The following is a 24,551-nucleotide window of genomic DNA, read 5'->3' on the forward strand; positions in this document are numbered from 1 at the left end:
TTTATAACTAAAAAATCAGATTGTTTATTATTTGATAACAGCATGTCACATCAAACAACTTTGTGTAACAGGTAACTTGTCTAAAATATTTGTACTAAAGAAGGTTGTGGATTTGATCCCCATTCTGCGACTTGACCATTTAATCTAGGCTGACACGTTAGTGCAGTACTGTGGGAGTGCTGCATTGACAAAGCTACTGTTTTTTGGATGAGACATTAAACTCAGGTTTCATCTGCATGTTCAGATGGATGTATAAGATCCCATGGTATTTTGGCCAACATTCATCCCTTGATCAACTAGTAATTTATATAATTGCTGATTGTGGGTCCTTGCTGTGTACAAATTGGTTGCAAACAACAGTGACTACACTTCAAAACTAATTAATTGGCTGTGAACTGCTTTGAGATATCCTGAAGATGTGAAAGGTGTCCTATCGATGCAAGTTTGTTTGTTCTTTAAAATGTCCAGAGCAAGTTTATGACACTCTCATCACCATGGCATTGAGCTCCAGATAAAGATTTCACCGCATCGGCAGTCTCCTCCAGCTCACTTATGTACACCTGCTGGTTCAGTGTAGTTTTTGCCTAACGATGGGCTAGCAGTAGGCAGTGCATGACCAGAGGAAAAGAATTTAGAAAAGTTTTTGATATGTAGAACCTGAATCAAATTAATTAATGTTTCAAGAGGCTGCCATTGCTTAGAAGGAAGCATTTAAAAATCCTCAGTGTTGCCATCAAAACTGAGGTGAAATTGTACAACTACCTACACCTCTCCCTGGTACTCTAGATCTGAAATCCAGCAAGTTACAAGGCTACTTTCAAAAAATAGTATTAGCTAGGCTACATGCATTCTGCCAAATGGCTACCGTGGCATAGCTTTCTCACATCTCTTATTACTGAGGACACTAAGCAAACCTGATCCCTCCTCTCTAATCTAAAATAACTAGGCCACCCTTTGATAGATTTTTTAAAAAGATAGACCCTGCTAATATTGGGATTAATTTCCAACCTGCTGCACACGTACAGCATTATGAAGCAAATGTTGAAAAGGTTTGCCCTTCGCTGCAGATTCGCAAGTAAATTATCTCTTTTTAGGACTTGATGGTTGGTTTATTTTATGCACTTTGAAACACAGGATATTGACCCCATATAAATGCAATATATACTGATCTGAGCACAATATGAAGTGAGTAATTTTTCAAATAGTTTAGAATTAGTTTCAAATTCATAGCAAGAAGTTATCTATCTGAGTGTTGGCCATTATGGACCACATGTAGTGTGTTGTACTTTTAATAGTCTAGTTTTAATGTGGAGAGTATTTTAGTTATCCCTGCTAATTCAGTATGAATCCAGTGTGGTAGTTCAAGTACTACTGGACTCTATTGTTCAAGTATCATAGAAACTAGAACTTGTCCTTGTAGAATTCAAAGACCTAGTCACACAAATGCCTTTTTGGCTGCTCCTGTGTCAGTTTTCAGAAACACAAAAATAAACCATGCCACCAGCATTTTGAGTTACATTTTATAGTGTTGTCTTCAAGCCACAAACTCCAAGGCTGGACAAAGAACAGGAGTGAAATTGGTCTTCGGCGCTAATGCAAAATGGACGATGGAGAATAGGCAGCCCGTCATACACCCCGTCCCATTGTAGTCAGTGATATGGGGAATTTATATAGAGAAGAACCTGATATGGAGTGGGGATGGTGTTGGAAGTTGGTAGGCTTGTGTGGAGCATAAACACCGGCATGGACCAGTTGGGCCAAATGGCCTGTTTCTTTGCCGTAAATTTTATGTAAAAAAAAAATTAGATTCAAATCAGTCAGCATTTTTTTGGTACTTTTTAGATTTTAGGCTTTAGAACCATTAAATAGCTTGATTTCCGTGCATACTATTTTGCGCTTCACCAAAGAAACAAAGGGTAGCCCTGCCACCTACTCCATGAGGACCTGCAGCCATGCTCTGCCTGCACTGCTAGCTCCATGGCTACAAAAATGATGACCACACTTAACTGTAAAGGGAGCCATAGGGTATCTCTGCAATGTCAATTAGGATGCAGTACAGGAATGCATTTGTCAGGTGACTGAAGCACTTTACAGGAGAGCTGACTAATTATTTGATTAAAGCAGCAGTGAGATAGGATTGCTGACTTTCCCAAGGTCCAGGGTGCAATACATGACACCCCGATTGTTTTATGAGCTCTAACTGTCAATGGCCCCTATGCTGCCGTGAGATTCCACAGTTAATCCCTCAACAGGAAGGGCTCCCACTCTGCACGTCCACATTGTGAATAACCACATGCAAAAGGATCCTGCATGTGTGAACGTGAGATTGATGGAAATTGTCAGTGTATCTGTTCTTTGGAATTTGGCCTTCCCTGACCCCCTCAAGGAAGAAAATCATATCAACAGATAGCTTGTGGGTGATGAGGCCGTACCCCTGCTCCCATGGACAATGATCCTATTAAGAGTTATAAGTGAGAAGAACAATGGCCGATTGAAATTTAAGATGGACAAGTGTAAACTACAGCACATGGGAAGAAAAACAGGTAACATACTATTTCTATGAATGGAAATAGCTCAGGATGAAGTTGAGAGAGAGCCAGGAGTCATAGTAGACTCAACACTCAATGTCCAACCATTACAGGGCAGCTATTAACAAAGCAAATTGAATGACAAATTTAGTAATATCAAATCCCACTTCAGAGACTTGAGCATGTAATCTAGACTGGCATTTGAATGAGCACTGAGGGAGTGCTGCTCTGTTGGGTGTGCTGTCTTTTGAATTAATGTTAAACTGAGGTCCTGTCTGCTCTTCCAAGTCACTGCAAAAGATCCCATGGCACTATTTGAATAAGAGCAGGGGAGTTCTTCCGATGTCCTGGCCAACATTTATCCGTAAACCAACAGGTTCTTGGGTGATTTTATCTCATTGCTTCTCTCTCTTTTTCTCTTTTTTTTTCTGTTGGTAATGTACCAATAACTGAAGTAAGACTAACTGGTCTATAATTAACTGGATTATCTTTGCCCTTTTTGAAGAGGGAGAGTAACACTAGGGAGTTACCTGATTAATTAGAGGTCACTACTTCTTAAATGTTCCCTTACTTTTAGTTTGCCTCCTTGCTTTGCTTCATTACCCAGTTCTTCCTCCCCAATCCGTGCTGTCCTTTGCTCCCTGGCCATGAATGGGACTATTGCAACATTACAACCATGCTGTAATCCCCAGACTACCCATGAGCAATACATTAGAGATATATCTGTATCTGAAACTGTAATTATAGTGTTGTTCAAATGCTCAGTTGGTTTCCCTGCAAAGTATGAGGAAAAGTGAAAGATGCTTAAGTATTAAGGGAAACTTCAAGTTGTTCCGATCCCTGATGGAATGCTGTGGAATTTTGTTGTAACTTGCTGACTTTTTATATTTGTTTTTAGGTCTTGCCGTGATGCACTCGCAGTGCACTAATCACTTAGATGTGGGTAATAATCCCAGGGTAGGGACCAAGCGATATATGGCTCCTGAAGTATTGGATGAAACAATCCAAGTGAACCTGTTTGATTCCTATAGGAGAGTTGACATCTGGGCTTTTGGACTGGTCCTCTGGGAAGTAGCAAGGAGGACAGTTAGCAATGGTGAGTGCTTGGAAGGTATTTTTGGTTCATATATTTAAGTCTTAATGTAACAACTGTGAAGAGAATTATCACTGGCTTGCAAGTTTTACAAGCAAATCTTCCAAAAAATGTTTTTAAAGTTGTATAATAGGGCTATCCGTTATTATCTTCATTTCATGAGTGTATAAAGAGTACTGGTTGGCTTAGTCCCAACAGCTGTTTTTTTAATGACATTGAAAACTTTATAAATATAACATATACATTGATTTTTGCCTTTGATTTCAATAAGTTGTATTGATAGGTGCAACATGCATTTGCACAACTTCACTAATATTTTTAACCTGGATTTCAATGAAGTGTAATGGTAGATCTTTGAATTTCTAAGTATTTCTCAGTTCAAGTGGACAAGGTGATATATTTTGTTAATTTGCTTGAAGAGAATGATTTTGAGCTATCTTGTACTGTTGAGAGAAATATGAAATGATGAATTAAGAATTTCTCTCATGAAGCATTTTGCACAACATTACAGCATGGTGCCATAAATGTAGTTTTCTCTATAAACTGTCAATGAACTATACATGATTGCCCATAAGTAGGGACAATACCCCATGGTTGGGTAGATGTTTCCTATTTGTTCTTTACTTTGCTGTGCTCAATGTTTTGAGGAAGTGTTTTTTTAATTTGTTCATGGGATGTGGGCGTCACTGGCAAGGCCAGCATTTATTGCCCATCCCTAATTGCCCTTGAGAAGGTGGTGGTGAGCCGCCACCTTGAAACGCTGCAGTCCATGTGAAGATTCTCCCACAGTGCTGTTAGGTAGGGAGTTCCAGGATTTTGACACGACTATGAAGGAATGGCAATATATTTCCAAATCGGGATGGTGCGTGACTTGGAGGGGAACGTGCAGGTGGTGGTGTTCCCATGTACCTGCTGCTCTTGTCCTTCTAGGTGGTAGAGGTCGCGGGTTTGTGAGGTGCTGTCGAAGAAGCCTTGGTGAGTTGCTGCAGTGCGTCCTGTGGATGGTACACACTGCAGTCACGGTGCGCCGGTGGTGAAGGGAGTGAATGTTGAGGGTGGTGGATGGGGTGCCAATCAAGCGGGCTGCTTTGTCTTGGATGGTGTCGAGCTTCTTGAGTGTTGTTGGAGCTGCACTCGTCCAGGCAAGTGGAGAGTATTCCATCACACTCCTGACTTGTGCCTTTTAGATGGTGGAAAGACTTTGGGGAGTCAGGAGGTGAGTCACTCGCCGCAGAATACCCAGCCTCTGACCTGCTCTTGTAGCCACAGTATTTATGTGGCTGGTCCAGTTAAGTTTCTGGTCGATGGTGACCCCCAGGATGTTGTCGATGGGGGATTCGGCGATGGTAATGCTGTTGAATGTCAAGGAGAGGTGGTTAGACTCTCTTGTTGGAGATGGTCATTGCCTGGCATTTGTCTGGCGCGAATGTTACTTGCCACTTATCAGCCCAAGCCTGGATGTTGTCCAGGTCGTGTTGCATGCGGGCATGGACTGCCTCATTATCTGAGGGGTTGTGAATGGAACTGAACACTGTGCAATCATCAGCGAACATCCCCATTTCTGACCTTATGATGGTGGGAAGGTCATTGATGAAGCAGCTGAAGATGGTTGGGCCTAGGACACTGCCCTGAGGAACTCCTGCAGCAATGTCCTGGGGCTGAGATGATTGGCCTCCAGCAACCACTACCATCTTCCTTTGTGCTAGGTATGACTCCAGCCACTGGAGAGTTTACCCTCTAATTCCCATTGACCTCAATTTTACTAGGGCTCCTTGGTGCCACAATGCTGCCTTTGATGTCAATCCCTTGAATTACTCCAATCTTATATGTAATACATTTTTCTTTTAGTACTATATTTGAAATAGGTTTAGGTAGGACAAGAGGGCAATGAAATCTGAGAGAGGGCACGGTGAGTTGAGATGGAGATTGAAATCACTGAGAATGAGGAGTTGCTCACTGCAGAGGTTGCGGGAGGATATCTCTGGGAGAAACTTCGGGGTGAAGTTTGGGGAGATTGCAGGGAATGAGTATTTGAGAGGTGCTTGAAGCAAAAGAAGGTGCCAGAGAAGTAGGGGAAGAGACCAAGGTGTGATTTGGTGATCACTTGACATAAAACAAAACCTTTTATGCAGAAAATATTTTTCCAAGTTAATCTTATTCTTTAACATAATATTTGCACTTGTGCATTATTTACAATACCATGAAAAATAATTTTTGTAATTTCTGATATCCTGTTTAGAGTTTCGACCTACTCCAAAAACTTCTGCTTCTGCGTGTGCCAACTCACCATTTTCTGTCCATTTAAAATGAATGGGTAGAAAGTGGCAGGCTAGCGAGTACAGAAATAGAATATCCAGGCCTATACCTTAAGTCTGAGTTGCTGCATCTGTGGATAAAAATAAGTCCAAAATATTTGAAATATTCACACGCTTGGATAATCATTTGAATAGCTATTAAATGTTGTTAAAATGTGGGGAGAAACTAAATTATTCGTGCTTTTGCGGCTCTTTATTTAGCACAGAAGTAATGGGTTGGACTGAGCCATGTGGCATAATAGTCTTCACGTTGAATCATAGAAAGTTACGACACAGAAGGAGGCTATTCAGACCATCGTGTCCATGCCCATCGAAAAGAGCTATCCAGCTTAATCCCACTTTCCAGCACTTGGTCCGTAGCCCTGTAGGTTACTGCACTTCAAGTGCTCATCCAAGTACTTTTTAAATGAGTCGAGGGTTTCTGTTTCTGCCTTTACCACCCTTTCAAGCCGTGAGTTCCGGATCCCCACCACACTCTGGGTGAAGAGATTTCTCCTCAGCTCCCCTCTAATCCTTCTAACAATTTCTTTAAATCTATACCCCCTGGTCACTGACGCCTCTGCTAAGGGAAATAGGTCCTCCCTATCCACTCTCTCTAGGCTTCTCATAATTTTATACACCTCAATTAAATCTCCACTCAGCCTCCTTTGTTCCAAAGAAAATGACCCCAGCCCATCCAATCTATTCTCGTAGCTAAAATTCTCCAGCCCTGGCAACATCCTCATAAATCTCCTCTGTACCCTCTTTAATGCCATCACATCTTTCCTATAATGTGGTGACCAGAACTACACGCAGTACTCAAGCTGTGGCCTAACTAGTGTTTTATACAGTTCTAACATAACCTCCCTGCTCTTTTATATTCTATGCCTCGGCTAATAAAGGAAAGTATCCCGTATGTCGCCTTAACCACCCCATCTACCTGTCGTACTACCTTCAGGGATCTGTGGACATGCACTCCAAGGTCCTTTTGTTCCTCTACACCTCTTTGTATCCTTCCATTTATTGTGTATTCGCTTGCCTTGTTTGCAGTCCCCAAATGCATCACCTCACATTTCTCTGGATTGAATTCCATTTGCCACTTTTCTGCCCACCTAACCAGTCCATTGATACCTTCCTGCAGTCTACAGCTTTCCTCCTCACTATCAACCATATGGTCAATTTTTGTATCATCTGCAAACTTCTTGATCATGCCCCCTACATTTAAGACCAAATTATTCATATATACCACAAAAAGCAAGGGGCCTAGTTCTGAGCCCTTCGGAACCCCGCTGGAAACAGCCTTCCTGTCTCAAAAACACCCGTAGACCATTACTCTGCTTTCTGCCACTGAGCCAATTTTGGATCCTACTAGCCACTTTCCCTTGGATCCCATGGGCGTTTGCTTTTTTGAACAGTCTGCAAGAGGGACCTTGTCAAAAGTCTTGCTAAAATCCATGTAGACTACATCAAATGCGTTACCCTCATCGACTCTCGTTACTTCCTCAAAAAATTCAATCGTCAGACACGCAATGCGACGTGACCGTCCCTTAACAAATCCATGCTGACTGTCCTTGATTAACCCATGCCTTTCTAAACGATTTATGCTGTCCCTCAGAATTGATTCCAATAATTTGCCCACCACTGAGGTTAGACTGACTGGCCTATAATTACTCGGTCTATCCTTTTCTCCCTTTTTAACTTTCTTATTTGAATTCTCAATGTACAGTCACTATTTTGAGTGTACATTCACATATATTATGAAGCTGCTGTACATTTTGACTGCTGTGCTTGTAGAGGGGTGGGGGGGTTGTTTGGTACATCCAGGTTTCTTAGCATGATGGTGCTTTTAAAAGAAGTTTCAGTAGTTTAGCCACAAATAATTGTCTACCAAATTTTATTGGACTGTTTCTATTATAAAGGAATCCACTATGTATCATTAGCAGTTTTAAAATTCTAATTAGCAAAAGAAGAGAAACTAGGACTCTTCATTAAAGCAGAGGTGTTGAGAAGATCAGAAGAATTTTGATAAAGTAAATAGGAAAAAGCTATTTCCACTCTGCTGTGACTCAGTAATTAGAGGGCATAAATTTAAAATAATCACCAAAAGAACAAAGGCAGAGGTTAGGATAATTTCTTTCTATGCAAAGTGTTGTTAGGACATGGAATGCCCTTCCAGAAACAGCAGTGAAAGCAGAATCCATAATAGCTTTTGAAAGAGAAGGGAAAATGCAAAATATAAGTGTATGGGGAAAGGGCAGGGAATGGGTCTAAGTGGATAGCTTTTTCAGAGAGCTGCCGCAGGTGTGTTGTGCTGATTGGCTTCCTTCTGTACTGATTCTATAATTCTATCCAGCAATGCATCCTAAGCATGAAGATATTATACAGGCCAGCTGTGTTCTGTAGAGTTTTAACTTCTTGCAAAGATCTACACTACAGATAAATCACAAGAAAATTGCAATTTAGCAAGAATACATTGTAGGTAGGAGATGCAAAGATGTTAACATCCATTTTTTTTTGCTGTTAACGCTCCTCCCGTCCAAAAAATCTAAAGTAATGAAGAAATTCAGTGATTGTGATATGATTTCCTCATACCCCAGCAACCCTTGATTTGAACCAGTTGTTTTGAGACGTATATTTTCCACCTTAAATTTCAGCAGTGTCTCAAAAATGATGAGTAGTAATTTGATGGATGATGATCAGATTATACCTGTAGTGAATTTTTTTTTTGCTATCACTTCATCCAATTGTGTAATTTCTCCTCTTTGTAGTGCCCTGTGACATCTCCTTAAATTAATTTTTTCTGCCATCTGCATCAGTTGCTCTGCTTTCACATTAATAAGAAATTATATTGGTGTCCTGCACCTTTTTTTCAAACGGGATACAATTTTTATCTCTACACTGATTCCCCGCTTTGCACCCTTCTGCCTGGTGGCCCTCGTATGTTCAGCTCAAAGGGTCATATAGGAAGATACTTACAATTTGCGAGCCAAGCCACAGAGATCATGAATATCTAAGTCTTTGATTGCATTAATATGGGTTGCTCGCTTCATTTTGAGATGCTCTGATGTAATGATGTTTATCATAGTTGGTATAGCGCAGGAGGAGGCCATTCAGCCCATTATGCCTGTGCCGGCTCTTTGAAAGAGCAATCGAATTAGTCCCATTCCCCTGCTCTTTCCCTTCAAGTATTTATCCAATTCCCTTTGAAAGTTGCTGTTGAATCTGTTTCCACCACCCTCTCGGGCAGTGCATTCCAGATCATTATAACTCGCCACGTAAAAAAGGTAGATATTTGATAATTGATTTTCCCAAGGCCAGCATAAGCTCTATTAAGTCTCCTTTCTGGTCAGTGACGTCTTCTGGACTTTGTTCATGATTGGCCTAAGCGACCTAAAATGTCCTCGAAGGAAAGATTTAGAACATCACCCTGCTACCATCATTCATTAATTGTATGGCTTGTTTAGCATACATACAGGCTGTGCTTCATAGCCTCAGAGATTCTTATTTTCATAAGAGAAAATATTTACTTGAAATTCTAATAAAACCCAGAGCTGCTGATTAATATGTACGATATGAAATGGGTTTTGCAACAAAATCTGTTTTCTTCTTGTATTTGATTGAAGAAAAGTGTTCCAATTAATTTAAAACCAGCCTTTAAGCTGAAAGTTGGATGGTTTTCATGTGCTACACCAAAATAGCAAGTGTAGAATATTAATTCTGCTGCTCTTCAGCACTTAAACCATAGTTCAAACATTAGTTATGGATTGAATTTCCTCTTTCCAAAAGCCTTGAATGTGTTTTTTCTCTTGCTGCACTTAGTTTATGATGCATTAAGTGGTGTTATTTTGGAGAAAATTGCTGTTCTATTTGCTATTTCACTTAATGATGAGCCTTGTACTGAATACATTTCCAGGAAGCCATTTGCCACAGAACCATTTACAGACCTCCCTTGACTAAATTTAAAAATACATTAGCTAGAAAATAGCAAATCTGACTAGTGTAGGTTTTAAAATATATTTTAGAAAGTTTATACGTGCTTTAACTGAACATTGAAGGCTCATGAAAGCATTCCAATTTTGAAATATATGCATGACTGTTTTTAACCTGTTTTTATGCAACCGCTCAGAAGGAAGAAATGACACCAAGTAAACTACTTTGTGTTTTCAATATTTCAGGATATATATGACTCACACTTTCAAAACATGGAAGATATAATCATTTTGCTAGTTGTATAACCAATTAATGATTATTAACAACTGTGCTCATTTTTTGATTTTAGCTGGAAAACATATTTTTCCCTTGTAGAATCTAACCCTTCTAAATTTGTTACAGCAAGGATCAATATACAATAATACACGATAGTTTCAATTCAGATATAATGAACACAGCATGTATACACCAGAACAGAAGAAGCAGACTGAAGATGCACATTGCATCATGGTGCTAAGTTCTGCTAATGACTCTGGTCAAGATAACAAACATACTTGTGAAATTACAAGAAAGTGTATTTTGAAAAGCAAAGAATTGCAAAAGATAGAGGAGTAACAGATGAACGTCCTATTACACACCTTCTATTCAAAAAAAATAATTGTTCAAGTTGTATAATGTAAATGCCACAATCATTACTGTGACTGCAGGCCAACATTGTAAGGAAGTGGGAGGGAATAATTGTATTTTCAGGAATACCTGAGTTAAAGTGAAGCAAAACCTATTTGCTAAAAATGTGTGATCTGCCATAAACTCTGGAACTAGATGTTCTATCGTGGATGGATTACCTGGACAGCCAAAATCCACCTTCTGGCCATGTGGTATATTGATTAACTGTTCCACATATAGATCCACAGGAACAGAAATGGACATTATTAAAACACAGAACCATGGACTATTTGGGTCTATTAAAAGGTCTGTCACTAATTTTATCAGTAGCTAAGTGGAGTGGTGAACCTTGTGTCTGCTTGCATTCTCCCCAGATGTGTTAGGTACTCAAATCTGAATAGAATTGCTTCATCTGAATCCCAGTCACAGGAAAACATAATGAATATGCTCCTGGTTGGAGATGGAATTTGGCATTTGTACATTTAAAAAAAAATGATTGAACTTCAGAACAAAATTATTTTAACCTTGACTTTTGAAAGGAAAATCCTGAGTTCCAATTGGACAATGTCATTATCTAGCTCATAATGTTCACTTTTCAGTCACACTTTTTTTAAAAAAAAAGGTACTTTCACAGGGAGTTATCCACTTTTTTATAGAAGAACCTTTCTTCTGATTTTGATCATTAATATTCACTAGAGGAGATTGTCATTGGATCAGATACACATACAGAGAAGAACTGCTAATTCTTTGTGCTGCTTTTTTCCGTTGTGATTCAAACAGTGTTCTGTAATCCAAAGGCAGTGTGAACAGTTTCCTTTTTTTTTGTCTTGAAGCATCATGGTCTGGAACACTTAATGTGTTGATTTGAGGAGGGGGGGGGTTTCTGGTTGAATTTTCTGACTCTTTTCACTTTGGAAATCAGGTCAGTTGTATTAGGTACTCTGCTAAAGAAAAGGACATTTCAAATTCACGTAACCAGTTGTGAATACTGACCTGGGATAAAAGGTCCTAATGAACCTAAGTATTGGTGATACTTAAAAATGGAAAATCTATTAGTTATAAAAGTAGATGTTTTCGCTGTATAGATGCAGAGCTGGCTTTGGGTACAGCAGAATGGGAACACTAAATGGCTAATAAATGCAAAAAAATGACACCTATCAGCTGCACTTTCATCCATGCAATTGTCTAGGCTCCAACTCTCCAACATTTAACAGGGCTCCCACAAGTAAGGTTATGATTTCCCAAATAATGGAGGGCTCCATTTCCCACATTACAGTACAACACATAAAGGCCCTATATGTAACCAATGCTGATGTATTTTGCAGGAAAATGTAGCTTTGCACATGTATGCTAGTTTCATTTGGGAAGATAAAGGGGAAAAGACTGTCAGGCCCATCAATGTTTGGCCTAACCACCAGGTGCTGCAACCTGCTGCACCAAACCTATCCAAGTGCTATTAATGCTGGGGAGGCCAATTTCCAGAAAAAAAAATGGGGAACCTCTTTACCTCTATAAAGTAATCAAAGTACTTATGGGTGTGTATGCGCAATAAACTTTTGAAAGCGGCAGGATCGATAAGTCATTTTGTATTTAAGCTCTACATTATCTGCTCTATTTACATTGCTAAATACCATTTCCTGCAGATTGCAAACTTTTACTTCTGAATCTGACAGTGCTCTATTTTTAAACTGTTGCAACTAGTAATCTAAAAAGCAAACTACTGCAGAAGATGGAAATCTCAAACGAAAACAGAAAATGCTGGAGACACTCGACAGATGCTGCCTGACCTGTTAAGAAAACACAATTCAGTTGATATTTTGGGTACAGGATCCTTCCTCAAAAGTGGAAGATAGTACAGCTTAACAGCATTTAAAAAGGAACATAACAAGGGAAAGGGGAAAGGTGAGGAAGGAGGGAAAAAAAACTCTCACACAACTACACACCGGAAAATAAATAGAATGACCTGTAAAGTGCTTGGGTGGAGAACTGGAGATGCTTAAATGGCAGAAGTGATATTATGCCTCCTTTTGTCTCATGCACATGAGAGAAATTAAAGATTTTTTAAAATATACAAGACGCAGAGGGAGTAGCTAAAAGAGGATAGGTAGGTACAATGGGAAGTATGAAAATCTCACGAAGCTCCAACAGCCCAGGAGTCTGGTGGAAGAAAAGGATACAGAGCCTTCCATCAGCACAGTGCCCTGGGATATTTTTCTACGTGAGAGATGCTATCTAAATGCAAGGTGATTGTTCTTGGCCTCAAGTCCTTAGGCCAGCTTTGTCTAGATGAAATTTATAAATAAGTATTACTAGGAGCTGGTGTGGGGGTGTTTTGTGCATTAAAAAAATCTTTGAAATTGATAGGTTTCCTTTTAAAAATATCATTTACACATTATCAATAGCATTCTCCATGCCTAATAAAACATTAGACAAGTAATATTTAGTTACTGTTTCAATCCTTACTCCCTTCCCTTGCCCTTGGAGCACTCTATCTAGATGTCCTGCTCTGAACAGAAGAAACTATTGTTTGTATTGATGGGTGAAATACAACAATCTGGAACTTGAGCACACCAGCCTTCTTGAGCGGAAGGCTCTCTACTGTCTCTGCCACTGGACTCATCTAACTGCATTTTTTGGTCCCTGTTTTTAACAGTGCAGAAGTATATGTATTATTGCTATTTGAAAGATGATTTTATATCTGCTAACAATGAAAATGTGGAAGGTCTTCAATCCAATTAATTTGCTAAGAAATATGTTCAGAATTGTAATAACTGGACCGTAGGTGTAGATTGTTGTCTTCATGGCCTGGCCGATAATCTGGCGGAGTGGCTTGCCTGTCCTTTATAGAACCTGCTTGATTTTCACTCTATTTAATTCAATGGAGTGAAAATCAGGCTGGTGATCCACTTCGCCAGATTATCGCCCAGACAGTGAAGCTGAAAATCTACCCCCTAGACATTGTTTTATAAATGTTATGGTCATAATATGCTTCAACTACAGTTCCTGTTCTTGGTTCCAGTTATAGAAGTCAGTGTAAGCTTCAAATATTTTGTTGAATATTTGTGTTCATCAAGGAAAGGCATGTTAGTACTGGGGCACCATATTTCAAGTACCCAGTGACTGCATCAAGCGTTCTCAGATCAGGTGGTCAGCTAAAGAATAAAGGTCCTGCTACGCTATTAATATCTTTGCACCATCAAAGAGCACCCACTACAGCTCCAGCCAGGATGACATTTATTTTTCACACCCCAGTCGTCCTTGTGGCCTTTCGAAATGATAGTCAACTAGACCTAAATTAGGTGCGGTTTTGTGCCATGGCCCTGTGGTCAATAGGGAATGGGTTGTCAATGTTCAAATTCATTTCACGTAGGATCCTTACTGCCAGAAAAGAGAATTTCATCCTATTGATCTCAATTGATTCTGGTGTGAAAGGACAGTGGGCTAGAAAATGGTTCCCGAAGTTCCAAAATGGCGTCCGGAATGCATACGCACACTTCTAGCGTTACGTGCGCCATTTTGGTACAGGTTTCGCGCACGCGCAGATAACAAACGCCTGCGTTATGTAAAGTAGGGAGAATATGCATAGGTCAGTGTGCAGTGCTGATTTAAAGTGATAAGTGCCAAAATGGTGTCTAATGCTCCACTCAACGCATGTTCTTAACCATGAACACCTGAACATGTCTGAGAGTGCCTGGAGGACTACCGACCAGCACTATTTAAAGGGATCATGCACGTTACCTGCTGGATTATTGCTTCTGGACACTGGTAGCTAGAAGGTGGTGTTGTTGAAGCTTCCTGTACTTAGAGGTGCTATAGTATATTTGAGAGTGGTTTAGCAGGTACTGCCTTACAATTGGTGTAACTTACAACAGTGTTTGAATAAGATTTCTGACAACCATGGGTGGTCCGCTGGGCATTGAACATGACTGAGCAGGTCAAGTAGGGAGGAGGTGGTGCAGGATACTGAGCAGGCAGCCATATCCCATGAGGGGCCTTCAGGGAACACCACACGTACCTCCAGATGAGCGAGGATCAGTGCATCTGACGGCTGAGGTTCACCAAAGAGGTCGTGTCGGAGATCTGTCACCTGCTGCAGTCACAACTACAGCCTCAAAGCAGGGCAAGGACAGCATTGCCTGTGGTTGTGAAGGTAACCGTGGCACTGAACTTCTATAGTTCTGGACCCGTTCAGCTCTCTGCTGGTGTGCTGTGCAACGTCCCATAGTGTGCATTGAACTGCTGCATAAGAGAGGTCATGGAGGTACTACGAGATGCGTAACAGGCTCATCACATTCCTGAGAAAGGAGAGAGAAGCAGAAGGAGCGAGCACGAGGGTTTTCTCTCATCGCAGGCTTCCCTAAGGTGCAGGGTGCTATTGACTGTACGTATATTGCCGTGCGTGCTCCACATCTCAATTTGCCATTTTCATGAAACGAAAGGTGTTCCACTTACTGGCCACATACTAGCTGCACATACTCAGCACGTTGTGGCGGTCAATGCCCGCTACCCTGGGCACATTCATGATGCCTTCACTTATGTGGCAGTCCAACAGGCCAGCTATCTTTGAACTGGCTCGGCAAGTGAAAGGTTGGCTACAGGGTGACGAGGGCTATCCTCTCAATGAGGTGGCTCATGACCCCAGTCATGAACACATGCATGCGTGCAGAGCGGGCCTACAGTGAGAGCCATGCTGCCACACGCAATGTCAATGAGCATACCATAGGCATCCCAAAGCAACGCTTCTGCTGCCTGGACCATTCTGTTGGGACCCTGCGCTACTCAGCTGAGCGGATGTCAAGAATTGTTGTGGTATGCTGTACAACCTTGCCGTTATGAGGAAACAGCCCTTACCACCGATTTATCCGGCAAGACTCTGAGGAGGAGACGGAAGGGGAAGTGGAGGAAGACGCAAGGGGACAACAAGGAACACTGGCCTTGTCTGCCAGTGCTCTTTTTGCTCATCTGAACGATATCAATAATATGAATGACATCTCCCAAGTCACCAACAGTCCCACACTCCCCACACGCCCTCTCCCACATCACCATCAATCGCTCCCCATATGACTACACATTGCAGAAATAAAAACCACCACTAAATGCAAATTCAAATTCACATTTATAAATTAGCACATGAAATGATGCAAAGAAAATTAGACTATTCACCCATATGCATTCCCTTAGTGCCTGTTGTTCGTGTGCCTTTACTTATCCTAGTGCTCCTACGAGGTGCTTCCCCAGTGGCTGGAGCATGGGTGGTGGGAGGCTGCTGACCTTCAATGGAGGAGCGTGCAGATGGCCTTGGAGGACGACCTTGAGCAGTTCTGGGCCGGGTAGTCCCGGCTTCAGACTGCACCATCTTGGCATAGGCTGCAGCAGTCTGGCCTGACTGGCTGACAGGCAGGGGCACTGGCGGAATAGTAGGGGTAGGAGCAGGAATGCTGTCGTCCGGACAAAGGACAGCAGGTCTGACCGCCATGGTGCTACTGCCACTCGCGTGGGGCGGCGCTTCAGCAATCCTGGTGATCAGCTGGCGAGCAGATTGCTGGGGTGTTGTGACGCCCTGGAAGCTTCATTCCACTGTGGCACCCAAAGCCACGATAGCAGCAATCTGCGCTTTCATAGCAGTAGTCTGAGCTGCCATTGCAGCAGTCTGAGCTTCAACTGACACTTGCAGACCTTTGAACACATCGGTTTGTGCTGCAATGGAAGTCGCGACATCGGTCATCAGACACTGCATCATGGTGGGTTTCACAGGTGTGCTGATGGAGCTGATCACCTGTTCCATGTGGGTAAGGATGGGCTCCACGTTCTGTGCAAAGCCGTCTGCTGAGTTTGAGATGAACTCCTCCATGCTCCTTGACATTGTGCGCAGGCTCTCTGGCAGGCTTTCCAATGCACCAAGCATTTGGTGGTGTACGCCCATCAGCTGTCTTCTATAGCCTCGCCCGTCGAAGTCATCATCTGACCCGTCGGCAGCAGAACCATTGTGCGACCTCGCTTTCCAGTGAGCTGGCACTTATGGTATCCATTCACCCCGCCCCGGCTCCTGCGCACTTGTGCTCAGTGTCTCACCACGTGCAGATCCCTCCTCTATCCTAGCCTCTAAAGGACGCGGAGTGTCAGAATCTGAGCTGGTGGATATGAGTGTCAGATCAAGTGACGGTCAGGCTTCAGTCTCCTCCTCCACCACCTCTGACGGTGCCGGCTCCAGTTCTTGGGTATCTGCAATGACAAAGGGAAACAAGTTGAGTTGTGGAGTGAGGAGAGGAGCAAGAAAGACGTGTGTACTGACACCATCTGCAGCACGAGTCATAAAAGATTGTGGGATGAGGGAGATGTGGAAAACGAGAAAGAGGATTAGGTATGCAGAGACCCCTTCATTGGGACCTCCAGTGCTGCCGGTGGCCAAGTCTGCAGTGACGGCCCGCCCAATGATGCGCAACACTGTCTCCTCCAGGGAGGTGAGGACATGTAGGGGTGCCGGTTCTCCGTCCGTTCTTTCCTGCTGGCGGCTGTTATGCACCACCTTCTCCTGCAAGGCCGAGCGAAGTGTGTCAGTGAGTATCCTGTAAGGTGTCTGGGTGATGTGCCTATCCTGGTCGAATAGCTGTCAGTGTGTGTGACCTGTGAGTGGTGGTTTTCTGGCGTGCAAGTGTGGTACTATGTGAGGGTGAGATGCAGCATGCAAAGTGCAGCGTTGCATACGGCTGGGCAGTGTTTGTTGTTGGGTGGGTGACTGGTGGTGTCGTGCGTGGAGCAGTGGTACAGTTGGTAGGATGTGCCACTTGAGACACTTGCATTCACTCACCTTGACCACTCGTGTCAAATTGTTGAACTTTTCTTGGCACTGCAGCCACGTGCGCGGTGCAGCGCTACTGGCATTCACCTCCTGGGCCACTCCCTCCCACTGCCTGCGTAGCTGGTGTCTGGAGGGTCTCCTACCACCCTGCGGGTACAGGACGGCCCTCTTTTCGTCCACGCCCTCCACCAGGGCCTCCGGTGCGTCGTCAGAGAACCTTGGGGCGCGTTCTCTTCCTGGTCCAGCAATCCTGCCTGCTATCCTACATTGCTCTCAATTGACTGTACACCTCCCCTTTAAGAGGTGCAGGCTGCCTTTAACTAATGCTGGCCACGCCCCATTTTGGGCCTCCTGCTTGCGTGTGCAGCCTCTCAACAGCGCGGGCAGCGTTGGCTACATGTAGGAATCGTGTAAATGACGGGCAGCACAAATCTCACGGGCTGCCTGCATTGGAAGCATCGGGCGTGGGTTAATTGCGAACCACGATGCCTGCGCCTGGATTCGGGGGCTATCGAATTTAACTTCCTGCGTGCCACCCTCTCACACTGTACAGCTTATTTTTAAGATGGATTTTCCCTGCCCTGACCCATCACCAATTACTGAGTAGCTTTCTCCCTGTCCTGACGGCACTAATTTACACTGGGGTATTGTTCTACACATACTGAGAACCCTCCAGCAGCTGATCCTAAGTGACCATTCTTTGTGTGCGCTTGGATAGTGAATGTTAGGCTATTTGAGCACATGGGCCTCACAGCTGAACCAAATCCTGTTGCCCAACATCTGCACATTCCAGCAGGGAAACCTGCAGCTGTTTACTACCATGCAATGCGGTGTATTTGCTTACTGAATCAGTGGATAGCTTTGCATTTTTTTATCTTAACCTGACATACTTTTGATACCATATTGCTTTTTACTCCACTAAAGCAAATATTCATCAAGTGTATAGCCTGTTTGATGGTATGTTTTTTAAAAGACAACTTTTTTAACTATTTGGTTTTTGCTCAGGTCTTTATGTAGGTGTATAAAAAGTGCTTGTAGGTCTGATATACCATGTCCATTTTAGGAACAAATAAATGATCTCCTGTTCATTGTGTACCTAAAATGTCAGATGCCATTTAAATCATTAATCCCAGACGCCGAACCACCGTACATGTTGAACATTGTACCTGTTACACAAATGGTAAAAAGGATTAATCTAGCAATGTTTGAAATAGTTCCCCAGGTAAATTTCCCTGTGGGAAACCAGAAGAGCTTGTCATCCAAGGAAACTGGTTAAAGTTATTTTCCAGTTCTGGAACTAATTATGTCTGCTGTATTCAGGGATCACAACACTTGAGATCTGTAGCATTGCATATAAATATATATATATTATATATATATATATATATATATATATATAAAAAAATATAATTTCCTATTCAAATATCATACTTTTGTTAATTGCACATTTAGTTATTGTTCTCGCAACATTAACTTATACTATGACAAAATTCCCCATTGGTGTATTGAAATATTTGACTTGGATTCATGCAATTTTTGGTTTGTTTAGGAATTGTAGAAGATTATAAGCCTCCATTTTATGATTTAGTTCCCAATGATCCTGGTTTTGATGATATGAAAAAGGTCATTTGTGTGGATCAACAAAGACCAAATATTCCTAACAGATGGTTTTCAGACCCAGTAAGTATTGATATTTTTCTATCAGTGATGTAATATATTTTCAATATGACTATACTGCAAGTCTAGAGCTTTCTAGATTCCCCATTATATTGTTAACTGGATACATGATTTCTTACTTCTTGGGAGTAACAGAAAGCAAAATATAATGCTTAGACATGCTTAATATGCAAGTCTAAAATTGAATTTGATGCACAGTGGAAAACTGGAAAAAAGTGTAATAGTATTAAAAATGAATGCTGTATACTGCAGTAAAACATTATCACCTAATTGGGAGTATTATCTGCTAATTTCATTCAACAGGAAGTTTGGATAAGGAATAATGAGATGGCCATAAGTTAAATTTTATTGCATTTTGTGCAGTTTTGGGCTGGTATGTTACGTGCATACGTTTTTGTGCAAATAGGAATCCTAATAAATTATGCCTGTATTTTGCACCTCTGTTACTCAAATTCAGCTTTACTTTTTCTATATAATTGGTTGATCTCCTGTGGCGTTGCATACCGGGAGTCAAGGCCAAGTTTAGTGTTCAGATGAAATGCAGTTAGACGGCAGCGGATAATTGGACCAGGAAATGTAGACATAGTCCTTATTTTTATATAATTTCATTATAAATTTCTATGTCCATATTTATATCCTTTAAAAATTCTTGCACCCACTGATTGAAGGATGCAATCACTACGTACGCTGCTCTATTATTTGTGTAATTATACATGTGTATAATTGCATAAATAATACAGCAACGTACGTAGGGATGATGCACAACTATCCGTTCTTATCACTTTATCATATCCTTTTTGTCAATACTTGAACTGCATCAATATTGTTTAAAATGTTCACAGTTAGCATTTTTAATTTTGATTCTTCATTTGAGTTGAATTTTTTTTGTAAAATTAAGTAGTTGGATCTCTCAAAACTAAATGCTGATGCATGAGAAAACGTTATCGTAAATAGCCTTTAGTTGGATGACTTTGCTTCTGGAATAGCATAGAACATGCTGTACCTGAAAATTATAATGGTAAAATGCAACTTATCTACTTGGTGTAGCAACTATGCATTAGAATCATAGAAAGGTTACAGCACGGAAGGAGGCCATTCAGCCTGTCGAGTCCGCGCTGGCTCTATGCACGAGCAATCCAACTAGAACCACTTTCCCGTCCTATCCCCGTAGCTCTGCAAATTTTTTCCTTTCAAGTACTTATCCAGATCCCTTTTGAAGGCCATAATTGAATCTGCCTCCATCACCCCCTCGGGCAGTGCATTCCAAATCCTAACCACTCAATGTGTTTTAAAAAAAAGTTTTTCCTCATGTCATCTTTGGTTCTTTTGCCAATCACCTTAAATCTATGCCCACTGGTTCTTGACCCTTCTGCCAATTGGAACAGTTTCTCTCTATCTACTCTGTCTAGACTCTTCATGATTTTGAATACCTCTATCAAGTCTCCTCGCAACCTTCTCTGTTCCAAGGAGAACAACCCCAGTTTCTCCAGTCTATCCAAGTAACTAAAGTCCCTCATCCCTGGAACCATTCTAGTAAATCTCTTCTGCACCATTTCTAAGGCCTTCACATCTTTCCTAAAATGCGGTGCCCAGAACTGGACACAGTACTCCAGTTTCAACATAACTTCCTTACTTTTGTACTCTATATGCCTCTATTTATAAAGCCCAGGATCCCGTGCACTTTTTTAACCACTTTCTCAACCTGCCCTGCCACCTTCAACGATTTGTGCACATATACTCCCAGATCTCTCTGTTCCTGTACCCCTTTTAGAATTGTGCCCTCTAGTTTATATTGCCTCTCCTCGTTCTTCCTACCAAAATGAATGACTTGCATTTTTCTGCGTTAAATTTCATCTGCCACGTGTCCGCCCATGCCACCAGCCTGTCTATATCCTCTTGAAGTCTATCACTATCCTCCTCACTGTTTTGTATCATCTGCAAATTTTGAAATTGTGCCCTGTACACCCAAGTCATTAATATATATCAAGAAAAGCAGTGGTCCCAGCACGACCCCTGGGGAACACCACTCTACACCTCCCTCCAGTCCAAAAAAAAAACAACCATTCACCACTACTCTCTGTTTCCTGTCACTTAGTCAATTCTGTATCCATGTTGTTACTGCCCCCTTTATTCTATGGGCCGCAATCTTGATGATAAACTAGATAATTAAGATGCCCTGAGCAACTGTTTGTATAATGTCTTATTGATGTTTCAAACAAAACTTGGGGAAGTTTACGAGTGTGAAAATCAAACCACTTTGATTTGTTGGGCACGTGTATTTGAATAATTGCAAGAGAAAGTTGAATGATGCAAAATATGAGGATAAATAACAAACATAGAATTTCACAATGTTGAAATGCAAAAATTGAATTTTGCTCCATGGAGGATACATTGTTCTGGGAGAAACAGGGGTATCTATTTTAGAGTGCATTCCTACACCACTGATGGAATATGAGTGAATTACTCATGAACTTTCTTTAGGTTTGAAAGCCCCATTCATGCTGACACCTCCAAAACTCTGTGTACGGTTATGGTGGTGATGTCATGACGTGTGCAGCAAACATTCCATTTTTTATGGAAGGAGGAACAATTGGGGATTTATTATTTTGGCAATTTAACTTTTTTCTTGGCTCTGTTAAAATTTTCCCTTTTGGACCAGAATTGCAACAAACCCTGTCTACCAGCAGGTGCGTCTTCATTGCTTCGCTGAAATGATGAATCAGTTTGATTCTCTGCACCAGTTGAACTTAAAGCTTTTAATTTTGTGGGGTTCCCCGTCCTTGGTTTTGCCACTACCTTCATCATGCAAAACTGTAAGACCACACCTCAAGCTGCAAAAATATAATGGTCTTCCTTAACACTTAGCAGTCAGCTAAGTGGCAGAGAGAATGGTTATGGAGAAATTACTTGTCTGTGGGTTTCAAAAAGCAAGAGTACTGGAGAAGGACAAGAATTTTAAAAATTCTATTTGAATGAGCAGTGATGATGGAAAATATTATAATAATCCCCATTACATCTTTCTCAACAGACATTAACATCTCTTGCAAAGGTGATGAAGGAATGCTGGTATCAAAATCCATCTGCAAGACTAACTGCCCTACGCATCAGAAAAACTCTGACCAAAATTGACAACTCATTAGATAAGTTTAAAACAGACTGCTGATTATTCAGTTTTGTGAAGATTGCCTAATGGGTGTGTTTCCACATCTAGGGATATAATGGACTGAAGAGAGGTGGTTTTGTAGTTTCTGGAATGCTACTTCTCAGTATTCAGTATAACTAATTAAAACAGAAAATGCTGGAAATATACAGCTTGTCTGTCAGCATCTGAAGATAAAAAGATTAACATTTCGGGTGTATATCCTTTGTCAGAACTCATTTCCAGGTTTTTTTTTCTATCCATATGACTATTCTTGAAACATACTTTGCTTGAAGAAATTAATGTTGCAACGGTAACAAGGTTGATTGCATGTGAAACTATGGAAACCCAAGCATATCATTTTAGCTGTTTAATGTGTGACCAGAAAAGAAGCTGAAGATAATTAAAACAATACTTGCAAAAGTAACACAGCTTGGGGACATTGAACGAAAATTTTTATCTGCTGTTGTAAAACCTTGACAGTATCTTTTAAGTTTATGGCTTACTATTTATACTCCAAATGTGGTACTCATTGTTGTGGCCTTTCCATAATTATTTTGCACTAGTGACTTTTGCTTTCCTTACATGCACTGTATATGTTACAGTTTTAAATGCATAAAATCTTCCAACAAGCCAAATTAGAACTTTTTATATGATCTAGCACCTATCTGATGGCAATTACATATTATTTTAGACAAAATCTCCAGCTATAATTCTCAATTGTTCTAATTATTGGTATATGCTACATGCACTGATGTTAACTCAAATGTTTTCACATCTGCCTTTCCAAATTTGTGAATTATTTATTGCAATAATGCCAGTGCTGACTTGTTTTCCATGATTGTGAAATGGTACTGCAGTTAGATTTTCTCTCTTTTATAGGTAGATTATTGACTGTAATCTATTTCACAAGATGTTTACATTTAACATGGTAAATATTCTGTCTGCAATGTTAGATCATAAACTATATAAACCTGTTCTTTTATATCTTGTGCTTTGTTGCATATTGTAAATGCTCTCACAAAAGCAAAAATAATTTAAGTGCACTAGCAACTTGTAGGTGATTTATATCAATGAAATATCACATTTTTTGGATTGTGAAAACTTTTGGTGGTACAAGGTCTTATCTGTAAAATGTACATTGTGAACTTTACCAGAGAATTAACTACTGTATTTTTGTTTTAATCTATATTTTATACTATAGCAGTCATTTGTATAATTTAAATAGAACATTTGCAAATGCACCCGCACATACTCTTTGTGATTATTTCCTTAAAAGTAGCTGTCGGTGCTTTTTCCCTAACAGTTTACTTGATGTTCCAACTTCATTCCGCTCCATATAGGACAGATAATCTAATTGGAAATCACAGGGGATACTTGCTTTGGATTTTTGCCCAACACCATGTGAGATTTAGGACTGAGATGAGGAGGAATTTCTTCACTCAGAGGGTCATGAAGATTTGGAATTCTCTACTCCAGAAGGCTGTGGATGCTGAGTCGTTGAGTATATTCAAGGCTGAGATCGATAGATTTTTGGACTCTAGGGGAATCAAGGGATACGGGGATCAGGCAGGAAAGTGGAGTTGAGGTCGAAGATCAGCCATGATCTTAGTGAATGGCAGAGCAGGCTCGAGGGGCCGAATGGCCTACTCCTGCTCCTATTTCTTATGTTCTTATGTTCCCATAATTCAACATCTATCATGTTATTTTTCTCCTAATTGACATCCATATTTGCATTGCTTCCACGAATAAGAAACCCTTTACCATGGAGCTTTTGGCTTGACTCGGACACTTTTTTCTGCTTCTGATTTAATATTGTTGAAATTTAATTTTTTACACCAAATTCTGTTTTCAAAACTTAATTGAAGTAAAGTCTTTCCTGTTACTAGTCACAATTAATAACTCTCCAGGGATCAAAACACATTTTGTGATTAACAACAACAATTCCATAGAAGCCCCTACTTCTTGGAAGATGTGATGAAATCAATAGTGGAAGAAGTGGGAACTCCTTAGATTGTCTCACACAAACACGTACACCAAGTTAGACCACAGTTCTTACTCCTTTCAACAACTACTTGTGAATAAGAACATTTGTAAACAAATTAGGAGGCGTGAGATCAGTTTTGCCATTCAAGAGCTTGCAGATCCTTCCCAATTTTGGAAGATGATGCAAATAGAGACCATCATTGCCCATTGTCCCAGTACCTCAATCCTGTCTTAGATTTGCAGTCACTGCCCCTTTTGGTCCTTGAATACCAAGTCCGATAATTAAAAGTCTACTGTCCATCAGGAAAGCATTGGATACCAAGGTACAATTAGTCAACCCTGAGCCAGATGATTTTTTTTTCATTTGAGTGCCCAGTTAGACCAGGGTCAAAGTGGCAATCCGGAACTCCAGGGGACTGAGAACAATTTAAGAAAGAAC

General features: G+C 41.0%; 1 protein-coding gene across 2 annotated transcripts in view; it reads left to right on the forward strand.

Moving 5' to 3' along the window:
• LOC137323667 (activin receptor type-1-like) overlaps positions 1–23,369 on the forward strand; it is a 101,801-nt gene extending 78,432 nt beyond the window's left edge. For both annotated transcript variants that reach the window (XM_067987433.1, XM_067987434.1), the window contains 3 exons: positions 3,427–3,624; positions 18,860–18,990; positions 22,016–23,369. In XM_067987433.1, the coding sequence (XP_067843534.1) occupies positions 3,427–3,624; positions 18,860–18,990; positions 22,016–22,150 (464 nt within the window). In that variant the 3' untranslated portion in view covers positions 22,151–23,369. The remainder of the gene's footprint in view (positions 1–3,426; positions 3,625–18,859; positions 18,991–22,015) is intronic.
• The last annotated feature ends 1,182 nt before the right edge of the window (positions 23,370–24,551 follow it).

This window comes from Heptranchias perlo, chromosome 7 (genome assembly GCF_035084215.1).
Source record: "Heptranchias perlo isolate sHepPer1 chromosome 7, sHepPer1.hap1, whole genome shotgun sequence".
NCBI classification, from domain to species: Eukaryota; Metazoa; Chordata; class Chondrichthyes; order Hexanchiformes; family Hexanchidae; genus Heptranchias; species Heptranchias perlo.